The sequence below is a fragment of the Camelus bactrianus genome, chromosome 28, assembly GCF_048773025.1.
Source record: "Camelus bactrianus isolate YW-2024 breed Bactrian camel chromosome 28, ASM4877302v1, whole genome shotgun sequence".
NCBI classification, from domain to species: Eukaryota; Metazoa; Chordata; class Mammalia; order Artiodactyla; family Camelidae; genus Camelus; species Camelus bactrianus.
Genome location: NC_133566.1, coordinates 13,189,515 through 13,202,262, shown reverse-complemented (window position 1 = coordinate 13,202,262; position 12,748 = coordinate 13,189,515). Strand labels below are relative to the sequence as shown.

Here is a 12,748-nt window from a genome sequence, read left to right as displayed (position 1 = left end):
CTTCAGTCTTACTTTAGAAGTAAGGCGACGCTCAACTAGGTAATTCTCACCGCTAGCTTTATTTATTTAGACTGGATTTCCCAAACTTGCCTGGTGGGAAGCACCGGTGAAATTCCTGTAAGTTTTTGTAGGTGTAGGCAGGAACCAGGCAAGTCAGGGACATGCCACTCAGTGGTTCCCAGCCCGGAATGCACACTAGAGTCACCTGGGCAGGTGCTTTTGATTTTCGTTTTTTAATACCTGGGCGCTGGGGTCAGGAGCTCGACTTTTAAAGGCTCCCCGGGGACTTGCGAAGCTCAGCCAAGGCCCAGAATCAGCGCCCTAGGGCAAGCTAAATAAAAAGTTGCAAAAATGTTTATTGGTGACATTTACGGAAATCTTGTTAAAATAACCGTGTACAAAAAAGCTCATATGTAGTATTATTCCATTTCTTCAAAAAGGTGTAAGATTGGAAGTTAACTTCGGTTATGAGAAACGCATGGTCTTTAGTTATTTGCACTTAAAAATGTTTTACCACGAACAGCCATGAATGCCACATTAAGAAAGCTTATTAGAATATAAGATGCATTCCGGACAATACCGTAGCCCACGTTCACTGGGACCGTCTGGTGCCGGGCACTGTCCGGGGGGCTCCTTGGAGCTCGGAATTCGCTCGCGGACACGCAAATCGCAGCAGCGGTAAGCCAGTGCCCCGCCCGCCGGCTCGACCCCGCCACCCATGTCGCCCCGCCCCCACTTCCGGCGTGTCGCTCCGCCCACCCAGCGTCCCGGGATTCTCTTGTTGGCTTCGCGCCAGCAGCCTCATTCTCGCTCCGCGTTGCCTTCGCCGCAGCGGCGGACTAGCTTCCCAGCGTGTTTTGTTTGCGACGCTGTCGTGCACCAGCGCGCTTTACGGCCGCAGGGACGGGGCGAGCCGGCGCCAGGGCCGCTCCGGCCGGGAAGCAGGACGGGCGAGCGAGGTTGATGCCCGGCGGTGGGGCGAGCGCGGCGTCTGGCCGGCTTCTCACCTCCGCGGAGCAGAGGGGAACCCGGGAAGCGGTGGGGTCGGCGTCCAGGAGTGGCCCAGGGGTCTCCAGTTCCAGCAGCGGCGGCGGCAGAGGCGGAGCGGGCGGCCCCGGGCCGGGGAGTGGAGGCCCGGGGGGCCCCGCGGGCAGGATGAGCCTGACCCCGAAGGAGCTCTCGAGCCTGCTGAGCATCATCTCGGAGGAGGCGGGCGGCGGCAGCACCTTCGAGGGCCTGTCCACCGCCTTCCACCACTACTTCAGCAAGGCTGACCACTTCCGCCTGGGCTCCGTGCTCGTCATGCTGCTGCAGCAGCCAGACCTGCTGCCCAGCGCGGCGCAGCGCCTCACGGCGCTCTACCTGCTCTGGGAGATGTACCGCACCGAGCCGCTCGCCGCCAACCCCTTCGCCGCCAGCTTCGCTCACCTGCTCAACCCCGCGCCGCCCGCCCGCGGCGGCCAGGAGCCCGACCGGCCGCCGCTCTCAGGTACGCCGAGGGGGGCCTCCCTCCCGGAGCCAGGAACCGAACCTGGTTTTCAGGAAGTTTGAGAATGCCCAGAAAGTGAACGCAGTGTGTGTGTTGGAGGGGGGTCAAACCCACCATCCGAGATGGACGGGGACAGTGCGGGATTTGGGTCGGAGGCCCCTTTGCATTGTGAAGGTCAGGGCAGGCAAAGGAACCATGACGTAGGTCATTGTCCAATGCGATTAGTTTAAACCTAGATCTAGGCTGTAGACTGCATTGTAAACACAAATTTACCAGGGAAGGAATACGTAGATTGCTTATTTTGCCTTTCTGTGCCTGTTTCCCCGTCTGTAAATTACAGATAATAATTCCTAGCTGGTAGAGTTATTGTGAGTTATTATAAAGGTATCTACGAAAAGTACTAGCATTATTGTTATTACTAGTTAGGTATGGTGCTTAAATACACAACAGAGGAAATATCAGTACCAAGTCTTACATTGTAGGTCGGGGGAGTACCTAGTGGGTCTTATTATTGCAGGGTTTTCACATGATTCTGATGCAGAGCCAAGGGTGAGGGTGTATCTGGAGGTAGGTAGGATGGCTTCCTTGCACTCAAGAAGCTTGTGGTTTGGCTGTGGAGACATAAACGTAATTGTAACCCAGGTGGTTAAGGGCTGTACCAGATGTCAGACAAGATGCCTAGTAGCACAGAAACTCCTCCCTGTGTAGCTGGAGAGACTTTCAGAGGGAGCGATGTTTTTGCGGGATATTGATTAGAGATGGTGGGGACAGAGGGGGCTGGCCCTGTCAGGGATTCTTAAAGAGCTGAGTGCACTGGATGTTTTGAAATCAGGAGTCAGAGAAGCTGAGAGCTTTCGTGCAGCTGGAGTGTCCAACACCTGGACTGGAGGGGAGTTCAGGAGATGAGATTAGGAAAGTGGGTCAGGACCAGATTAGGAAGGTCTTGTCTGGTGCAGAAGTTTGGGGTTAATTCTGTATAAACAGGTTAAATGATGTGAGCAAATTTGTCCTTGGAAGTATAACTAAATGGTAAGTGGGAGTGTGGACTGTGGGTGGTGAGTGCGAGAGAGTCCGGCCACAGTGCTGCAGTCAGATGGACGCGGCAGGGCGAGGAGGTGATCATGGGGCGAAAGGAGGCAGCGTTCCGTGCTCTGGGAATCTTAGCTGCCCTGTGTGTTGAAACAGGTATATGTGAGGTGTGTGTGCCGAGCTAGTGGTTGCTTCCTGGTCTCTTCAACTTTTACACGGTCACTGGTAAGAGAAGCAGAGAAGAAAAGCATTTCTGACCACTGCAGGTTTTTTTCATTTGTTTCTGCCTGCATATGGAAGCTTTAGCCTTTGCAGGAATTGAGGCATGTTAAAAAACAAAGTTCTTAATAAGTTTCAGTGCTGTTGCCACAAATCATAGAATTTCCATTGACATACGGTTGGTCTTCTGTATCCTCCTCGGGTTGTGCCTCCAAGGGTTCAACCAGCCACTGATAGAAAATATTTGGGGAAAAAAATTCCAGAAATTTCCAAAAGGCGAAACTTGAATTCTGGTGACATTTGTATAGCATTTACATTGTATTAGGTATTGTAAGGAATCTAGAGATTCTTTAAGGTATAAGGGACGATGTATGTAGGTTATATACAAATACTGCAGCATTTTATATAAGGGACCCTTGGATTTTAGTCCTTGCAGGGGTCCCTGAAACCAGTCCCCCTCAGATGACAACTATTTAATTATACATCCATAAATGTATCTATTTGGCTAAATGAATCTTTAATTATAATTTTGTCTTTAAAGATGCGTGAGTTGAGGTGGTAATTAGCAGTTGCTAGTTTTACGAGACTCAAGGTAATGTTTACAAATAACCATTAGAGAAACTGTTCCACGTTTTTGTTTACAGGGTTTTTACCTCCTATAACTCCACCGGAAAGGTTTTTCCTGTCCCAGCTGATGCTGGCACCCCCAAGGGAACTCTTCAAAAAGACGCCTCGACAGATCGCGCTAATGGATGCGGGGAACACGGGCCAGTCCGTGGACATCAGTGGGCTTCAGCTGGCCCTGGCAGGTAAGGGGGGGGGAACTGCCTCAGGCTTCCTCGGCTCGTGGCATTAAGCCTTTTCTCTCGAGGCCCTCCACCTGGCATGAAGGTCTTTGTGTTGAAAGGGGAGTATTTTCCACGAGAAACATGGCATCAGCACTGGAGCCTTGCTTTTACGGCAGATGAACTCAAGTTTGAGTTTTCACTTGAATTGGTTGCTTTTCCAGCTTAAGAAGAATGCTGGGTTGGGGGGAAGGGTGGAGCTCAGTGGTAGAGCGCGTGCTTAGCATGCACGAGGTCCTGGGTTCAATCCCCAGTACGCCCATTGAAAAAAATTAAAAAAAAAAAAAAAAAAAAGAATGCTGGATAACAGTTGGTCTGTTGAAGATTCTTCTGATGTCATTTCTACTCTAATCTTGTAACCTGCTACCTTGTGGAATTCTTTTATCAGCTGTAGTAGTTTTTGTGTGGAGCTTTTAGGGTTTTCTACATATAATATCGTGTCATCTGCATACAGTGACAATTTTACCTCTTCTCTTTCAATGTGGATCCCTTTTATTTCTTTGTCTTGCCTGACTGACGTGGCTGGGACTGCCAAGACTGTTGGACAGAAGTGGTGAGGGTGGGCAGCCTTGTCTTGCTCCGAATGTTGGTGGGAAGGCTCTCGGCTTTGCACCGCTGAGCACTGTGCTGGGACCCTTCGTGCTGGTTTCTCAGTTCTGCCGGCCAAGGGGCTGCTGTGCACAGATCCGAGCCTCGAGGATCCCCCTCCGTCCCCACCGACCTCCACTGAAGAGGGGACGTCCCAGCGTCAGCGCTTTTTCTCCTTTGCTGCTCCCTCCCCACGGGACAGGTCCCACACTAACTTCCTTTTTCATTTTTTTTTCTCCTACCAGATTTTGGGGGGAATTTTGTCTTTTGAAGTGGGCGATGTTCTGTCAACGCTCAGCAGGTGTTCTGAGTGAATGCGTGGGTCCATAGATAGACGTCTCAGTGGATTCCTGGGAGAGGGGGAGCTAAGAGCGTCCTTCTGCTCCGCCGTCTTGGCACCCCTTTTTGAGTAATTTTAGTTAGCATTTTTCCTGTTCAGACAGTGAGGTTGAACATCTTGTCGTATGTCTAGCCATTTTTTCATTGGATTGATGGTTTTTTATTGACTTCGGTAGCCCTTTAAGTCATCAGGAATTAGCCCTCTGTTTTTAAAATACAAAATCCAAAATATGGAACTTACTCCATAAAATATGCATATGCATTTAAAGGAATTATAATAAAGTGGACCTGGAGCAACCACCATCCAGGTGAAGAAGTGGGATAGTTTCAGGACCTGGAGGCTCTCTGTGTTATTTCTCCCAATTACTGGTACCCACTCCCCATCACAAACCTGATTTTCGTGATAATCATTCACTGTTTACTACACAGCCTTCCCTCCTGTGCATGCCTGTAGTTTAACCATGCACGTTCCTGAACTTTATATAAGTGGAATCATGCCATGTTTATTTTTTTGTACTTTTCTTCTGTCGGGTGTTACTGGGGAGATAAATCTGTGTTGACGACACGTAGCTGTGGTGGCTGTTACGTCACTGCCGTGCTGTATTGGTACAGTGGAGTACCAGGTCCTTGTGCCTGCTGCCCCTGGTGGACAGAATGTTGCTGTGAACGTTCTTTTGGACATTCTCCTGGAGTACATGTGAAAGAGTTTCTTCTAGGTGGAAAGATAAGCACGTGTAAAACTTTTCTCAGTACTGGCAGACTGTCTTCAGAGCTGTTGTGCTGTGTGAACCGCCGCCTCCTCTGCACTTGGTAACCCACGCTTGTTCCTGTGGGCCAGTCTGATGGAGGTGTAAGAATATCGTGTTTTACTTGTTGATTTTTTCCCCTGGTTCCAAATGGGATTGAACATCTTTTCAGATGTTTATTGGCCGTTCAAGCTTTTTCAAAATAAAATGCTTGTTGATGTCATTAGCTCATTTCCCCCCCCCCCATTTTTAAACATTGATCTGTAGGACTTTTGAAAAAAAAAATACACTCTGAATCTGTCCCTTTACGTGTTGTAGATAACTTTCTCCAATTACTAGCTCATCTCTTCCTTCTCCTTGTGGTGCCCTTGATTTTAAAACGTCTCCTCTTTTAACCTTTTCCAGAACGCCAGTCAGAATTGCCCACGCAGAGTAAGGCCAGCTTCCCCAGCATTCTCAGCGACCCAGACCCGGACTCTTCCAATTCTGGATTTGACAGCTCGGTTGCCTCTCAGATCACGGAAGCTTTGGTCAGTGGACCCAAGCCACCCATTGAAAGTAGGTATATCTCGTTTTGTTTTCTTGGTTTTATCTCACCTGTGCCCTCCTGAGACTTTCTGCTTTTGTGAAACACCGTGCTTTTTTCGTTGATGCTTAAAATGTGAATTTAATGAGAAACTTGCTAGTGGAGTGTCTGGAGATGCTCAGCAAAGGTTAGTTTCTTCTTCAATAAAAATACCAAGGTTTTTTATTATATACCTGTCGTTAGTATACCTAAAGACTTGTAAATGCAAATATGCATTCTCTGATTTTTATTGAAATAAGTTTATTTTTCTCACTTATTACATTTTATGTATTTTTACTAATCTTATCAGGACCTGCCCTGTTTTACTGATCTTATGGCTTTTAATTTACTTTAATTCAAAGAAAACATCTATTGAACTTGAAACAACAGCTGCGTTTTGGGCTTTATAGGCTTCTACGCAGGCTTTTCCTGTTTTTTGGTTTCTTTGTGGTTTTGATGATGAAGGCGTGCTTTCTGCTTAGAGATAAGAACGTTCTCCAGATCGTCCTGTCACCTCAAGTTTAAAACTTAGACTGTGACTCTTACTGCCATTTACGGTAGCTCTTTGGAATAAATGGGACTGTACTGAGGTCTCAGCTGGTCGCAGCCTGCGGGGGGTCCACGGCCCAGATGGGTTTTATTTAATATTTGCTCGGGCACAGCCTTGACTTGGATGGGCCACCAGGAAGGTACGGAAGCAGCCAGTCAGTGAGGTATTCAGTGAGCCTAGCTGAGCACCAGGCATCCTGACCTCTCTGGGACTTGCTCTTATCGTGTAAGTGGTGCTTCTCATGTTTCTTTCTGTGATTGGTCTGCAGGGATGCGGTGCTAGTTCTGGTGATGTAAGTGAAGGGACAGTGTGGTTTAAGATAAAGGGGTGACTCTTAGCCAGAAACAGACATTTTCAGTAAGTGAGAGTGTATATATAGTCCCAAATTCGGCAGGGGCTGGGCCTGGGACAGGACTAAGCGTCTTGGGCCCCACGTGGGAACCAAAGCGAGGGGTGAAATTGGTTCCGAGGTCCCAGCCAGCGTTTATTTTAGTGGGTTTATAACTTAGGGATCAATCTTGTTTTACAAAATAATTGAGGTATTAAATTGAGTCACTTCACTGTCTGTTGTATTTTCATTGTCTTATGAAGACGATGCGGCCTCTGAGAGTGTAGGGAATTATGCACACCTCCAGGTTCACCTGAGAACGTCCCAGGTCAGCCGTGCTTTTCCTGCCATTTCATCTGTGCAGAATCTGCTACTTCAGGGGTGTAGGAGGCAGAAGTGAAACGTACACAGCATGTGGTCCCTGAATAGAACAGTGCTGAGAACAGGATGAGTGAGGCGGGATGAAGTTTCTCATTTTTCCCGTCAAGGCTGACCAGTAGTGTCAGTTGTGTCCTGCTGCCGAGTGGTGGTCGTGCTCGAACGAGAAGTTGTCGGGCCCGGTAACGCTCTGCTGCCCCTCCGAAATACAGACTTGGTCTCGGGCATAATAATGTTATGTCAGTGTTTCATTTTCTCATTTGGATTTTGAGTAAGACCCTGACTTTATGTCGTTTCTGCTTCTGACTTTGAAGTCTGAGTTGTGTGCGTTGTCCTCACTGAGGGAGGCATTGTGTCCTGCTTTACGGGGTGGGGGGTCTGGGGTGTGCACACACGTTCACGGTGTCCACTGACAGATCAGTCATACACACTGCTTGGATGTTACAGGCCACTTTCGGCCGGAGTTCATCCGCCCACCGCCTCCACTGCACGTCTGCGAGGACGAGCTGGCGTGGCTCAATCCCACCGAGCCTGACCACGCCGTCCAGTGGGACAAGTCCATGTGCGTGAAGAACAGCACTGGTGTAGAGATCAAGCGGATAATGGCCAAAGCCTTCAAAAGCCCCCTGTCTTCTCCTCAGCAAACACAGGTGAGCATTTATTGTAAACATCTTCCTCTCTTTAATTCACCAAGCGTTTTTTGTTTTTCCTTAAGTGCTAAATGACCAATAATATGATGTTGCTAGCATGAGGCAGCGGTAGGAAGTGTTTTGGGCCCCTGAAGCTTTCTTCTGCCCTCAGTCTCTGCTGGGGCAAGAAGTCTGGTGACCAGATGCCTCCTGACTTGTTTGGGGTCTGTTTGACGCTGGGAGGAGTGGAGGATGGTGATCACTTTGGGCCCCTCGCTCTGTGCTGCTGGGCACTTGATGTACGTGGTTACTGAGGGTGCAGGACTCTGTGGAGGGAAGTGGAATCGTGAACGTTTTACCAGGAAGGTCAGCCAGCCCCCATCACACAGCTGGTTGGGGGGGAGCTGAGATTCAGAATAGCCCGGTGCCCAACTACATGCCTTCCCTCGGGAACAGCGGGACACTGGGTGGTTCCGCTTGGTGGATTTTATTCAGTTTGTGCATTTTCACATTAGAACCTGTCAGGAGATACATCTCCAGCCCAGTTCAGCACCAAAAATACCCCTTTCAAAGTCAGTAAGAGCTACGTTTGCAGTTCACTTTGCTTACTAGACATCCTGAAACAGTACACCGTGGTACATACCAGTAGACAGGGAAGGGGATAGAAATTTTAAAAGAAAGTACTAATTTGGCAGAAAAATTTGTTTTTAAGGATACCTTTTGAATGACAGCGTGTGTGACTTGCACGGTGAAGTCCGGCAGGCAGACCTCCCTCCCCCGAGCCCGGCCCCTCCTCAGGTGGCTGTCCGCCCCAGCGCCGGGTGGGGCTCGTTTCTCCCGTTCCCTGCTCTCTGGGCCCGGGCATTCCTGCAGTACTACTGGAAAAGGGTTATTTTTGATTGTTTAACAAATGATGGAAAGACCCTGAGAGAACTTAAGGACTATGTTTTTCCCATCTAGACGGTATCCTGTCCAGTCAGACAATTCTGGTTTAATGCCCAGGAAGCTTATTTATAAACTGTTGTGAAGGTGCCTGATTTTAATATCTGGCAATTCAGATGTAAACTTTAAAATGTCAAAGCGTGACCACGGGATTGAGGGGAGACGTTTATGAAGCTGGTTCAGTGCAGATCATGTTAGAGCCTTTTGTATAAAGTACCTACTTTTTGTATGTAGGAAAGATAATCTCTAATTTGTCTCACGGACCTCTTTCTGTTTTTAAAAATTGGATTGTATTTAGCTCCTTGGAGAGTTGGAAAAAGACCCCAAACTTGTTTATCATATTGGCCTCACGCCGGCCAAACTCCCTGACCTGGTGGAGAACAACCCTCTAGTGGCTATAGAAATGTTGCTGAAGCTAATGCAGTCAAGCCAGATCACGGAGTACTTTTCAGTTCTGGTCAACATGGACATGTCATTACATTCAATGGAAGTTGTAAATCGGTAAGTTTCTGTATTCAGTCAGATGTGGGGGGATACAGGTCCTGATTAAGTAGCTAGGAGGGAGAAACGAGCAACAGTTGTTTTTTTTTCCTTCTGACTTTGTTAGCCTGAGAAAACCCGTTATTAAATAAACCTGAGCCTTAGTGTTCACTGCACGTGAACAACAGCATCCATGAGTGAGAACTCGGGGGGGGGAGGGTTTCAGGTATTTAGCATTAAAAGCATCAATCAAACTTCATTGCTGAAACTTAATTCCCTATATATAGCTGTATATTCACACAAATTACAGATACTACATTATTTCTTGTTAGTGATGAACAGCTATATCACGGGAAAGTATGGGCCTGTGAGCTGAGAAAATTCTGGAAATGCCTTCCTAGAATTCCTCACACTGTCCTCCGAACCTCTCTCTGCTGGGATTGACCATTAGAGAAATACAACACACGTTCCCTTCTTGATCTGCTCCGTACAGTGACTTCCCACTTCGTCATTTTCCTGATGGATGTTGTAGGTGAATGACAGACGTCACAGGTGTGGGGGTTAGCTTGGGAGCCCGCTGTGTCACCGAGCTGTTAATGTAGAGGGCAGCCACGCGTGCAGGTCTGCCTGATGTGGTCCCAGTTCGGGCTCCTCGTCCACGGCCCCCCACACGGGTGTGGCCATTCTGCTCCGAGGGGAGTGCCACATAGCTGAACTGCTCCAGGCAGAGCGCATCCTTTGAACACTTGTTTGCGAGTTGGGGAGGATTCTTTTTTTAAAGCTGTTCTAAAGAACACGTCCTTTTAAGTTGATCAGCTGGTGGGGAAAGCCTGGCTGGAGGCCCAGTGACGGTGAGTGTGCGCAGGAGCTCTTTCTTGTGGGGCTGGAGAGCGGGCAGGAGGTTTTCTGTCTCGGATACAACTTGTTAGCTGCTTGCTGAAAACATGCTGCTTCATTTCTGCTGCCGCCTCATTCACACCTTTCCTGTCGTCAAGACTCACTTTTTAGGGGGCTGCCCTCTGTTCAGATGCTCTGGGGTGACCAGGCTCCAAGTCCACACTTAGTGTCGTTATTCCTGGACTAAGCGACTGCATCTTGTTCTCGGCAGAACAGGAGTGACGTCAAGGACGAGGTCTGCTTTGCCTGCCCTCCCACCCCCTTCACAGCGCATCGACCCCGCGTGTGTTGCCAGCACGAAATCAAGCTCCCGCGGCAGCGTGTGGTCATGTTTCCTTGGAGCCCTGGTTCCTCCGGGCCTTACGGGGCAAAGTCCTGTTGTCAAACAGTTCACAATTTCTTTTGGAAGTTCATACTGTGTAGTTTGCGTAGCCTATCTTTAGCTGAACATAGAATTCCCCCCCTTAAAACATTCCACAGGATCCTTTGGAAAATACCTTCCAAGACTCAAAACTCCCGGAGAGGCCACCGTGCCTTCTGCTACATCCCGGCCGGGTCTCTCCCTGCGCCACATGGGTCCCCGATTCCAGACTTGACTCAGATATTTCCTGAGTCAGAAGGAACACTTCTCTTCTTGAGTTTCAGTTTAAGTCGCTTGCCCTGTTAGGACTTTTCCCGACCCTGTTCTTTGTGCAAACGCCTCATGTTAGCATTTAGTTCCATGTCGTAACCAGGGTTCAATAAATGTTACTTAAATGAACAGAAGAACTGCCAGGGTTATTAGAGCCTGGATGGTAACTGAGTTATGACTTGGCCAGCCAAGAACACACACGGACATGGTGCTCAGTGAGTGTGTACACGTGTGATGCTAAGCGTAGACCTAAAAAATGGACACTTATTAAGGGATGTGGCTCTCAGGTTTACTTGCATATGCTTATTTAAAGTTAATTGGATCACATAGCAGAAATTTTCACTAAATGACCAAAGGAAACTATTTTATGGTTAACAGTGTTTTTAGATGTTATTAGCAAGTAACATTAACAGCCCTAACTTTTCTAACTTTATGAAACAGACTGACTACAGCTGTTGATCTACCTCCTGAATTTATCCACCTTTATATATCAAATTGCATTTCTACCTGTGAACAAATTAAGGATAAATACATGCAGGTAAGTAATAGAAATTTTTGTAAACTTTATAAATACCTGCCAAGAAAACAGACACACTAAAACTTGATTCTTTTCCAGAATCGTCTGGTGCGGCTCGTGTGCGTCTTTCTCCAGTCCCTGATCCGTAACAAAATCATCAACGTGCAGGACTTGTTTATAGAGGTGCAGGCCTTCTGCATTGAGTTCAGCAGGATACGCGAGGCCGCCGGCCTCTTCCGGCTGTTGAAGACCCTGGATACCGGGGAGGCGCCTTCTGAGACCAAGATGTCAAAGTGACACCTCACTGCAGCCGCCCCATTCATTGCTCAGCTGTACTGATTTAAGTTTCAAACCTGTTAAAGCCCTGAATGGATTGCTTGGTTACTGCACATAAACACCACTTTATCTACTTAAAGCAAAGTTTTGCTTTCCTGGGTGACTTTTCCTTTAGATGTATTTTTGGTAAGAACTTGGGAAAAATGTGTCTTGGCGTCTTGCTGATGATGATAAACCATGGGAGGAACGTCATCCAGAAGTTACTGCAAAAAGCAGACGAGGTCTTTAGCAGCAGAGACCAGGGTGCCTGTTTTTGCTTAAAACGTGAGTCAGGGGCTTCCGGCCCTTGAGCCCATTCAGGCGCGTGGCTCTTCACTTTGTGAACCACAGACACACCCGTAATTTGTCCTTTCTTGTTGCAGGGACTTAAACAACCGCATCCATCATTTCTTGGGCTTTCTGTAAACACTGGAACTCTTTAGAAACGTTTTTTGAGACTAGGCTAGCTGGTATCGTTTTCTGGGCTTTATCTCTTGAGATGTTCGTTCGTTCTTCTGTTACTAGTCTAGGTCGTCAGTGCCGTGGAGGAAGTGTCGTCCCTGGGGACTGTCACGTAGGCTGGTCACCGAGTGGGGTCTGTGGCCCTGCCTGCATCGTGTATGCTGTCACCCCCTCATTTCACTTTGGACAACAGTGCCTTACATTAAAGTTTTTTATGACCTCTATTATCTGATGTATGTTTTATTTGAAGAAATTCCTCCTTTCCTGAGGTACGTTCAAAGCATATTCTTTATAAGAACAGGAATCACCTTCCAGTCCAGCCCTTAGCAAAAGTTACAGGATACCACGCCCGCAGGGGTTTTAAGATGGGTGCAAGTTCCAGCCTTGAAATAACAGAACAGTACTCCTAGATGGATGAGAAACTTTACCTTACGTATGCTTAGGAAGGTAAGGGATTTATACATATAATTGCTTAAAGGAAACAAAGGACCCTAGCTGACGTAACAGGAGTGCCTTCCAACATCCAAGTGATGGCAACTTGATTTCTCTGCACACCCAGCTGTGGGTGCTGCCCTGTGTGTCAGCACCAGGGAAGGGAACAGTTCATTATTCAAATACTTTCTGGAATGGCGAAGTTCCCGCCACTGCTGGAAGCCTCCCACCCCGAGGCTCCAGAACCTGCTGACTCCCTGTGACACTGACCTGGCCGGTGGCGTGAACAGAGCTTGCCCTCCTCTGGGGGGGGGGGGGCACCTCACAGGCCCCTCGGGCTCAGGACCGTCGTCAGCACTTCAGCACT

At 48.2% G+C, this 12,748-nt stretch overlaps 1 protein-coding gene across 1 annotated transcript; it reads left to right on the top strand.

Moving 5' to 3' along the window:
- The first annotated feature begins 878 nt into the window (after positions 1 to 878).
- On the top strand, positions 879 to 12,173 carry CNOT11 (CCR4-NOT transcription complex subunit 11). The gene is made up of 7 exons (XM_010959153.3): positions 879 to 1,489; positions 3,382 to 3,546; positions 5,661 to 5,813; positions 7,524 to 7,726; positions 8,946 to 9,148; positions 11,097 to 11,193; positions 11,272 to 12,173. The coding sequence occupies exons 1-7, from the start codon at positions 964 to 966 to the stop codon at positions 11,467 to 11,469; spliced, it is 1,545 nt and encodes a 514-aa protein (XP_010957455.2). The 5' UTR covers positions 879 to 963; the 3' UTR covers positions 11,470 to 12,173.
- The last annotated feature ends 575 nt before the right edge of the window (positions 12,174 to 12,748 follow it).

Bases quoted from the DNA above. Each gene is read 5' to 3' on its own strand.
- CNOT11 (XM_010959153.3), top strand. From the start codon at position 964: ATGCCCGGCGGTGGGGCGAGCGCGGCGTCTGGCCGGCTTCTCACCTCC. The intron at 5,814-7,523 runs GTAGGTATATCT...TGGATGTTACAG, and splicing joins ACCCAAGCCACCCATTGAAA to GCCACTTTCGGCCGGAGTTC. The intron at 11,194-11,271 runs GTAAGTAATAGA...ATTCTTTTCCAG, and splicing joins TTAAGGATAAATACATGCAG to AATCGTCTGGTGCGGCTCGT.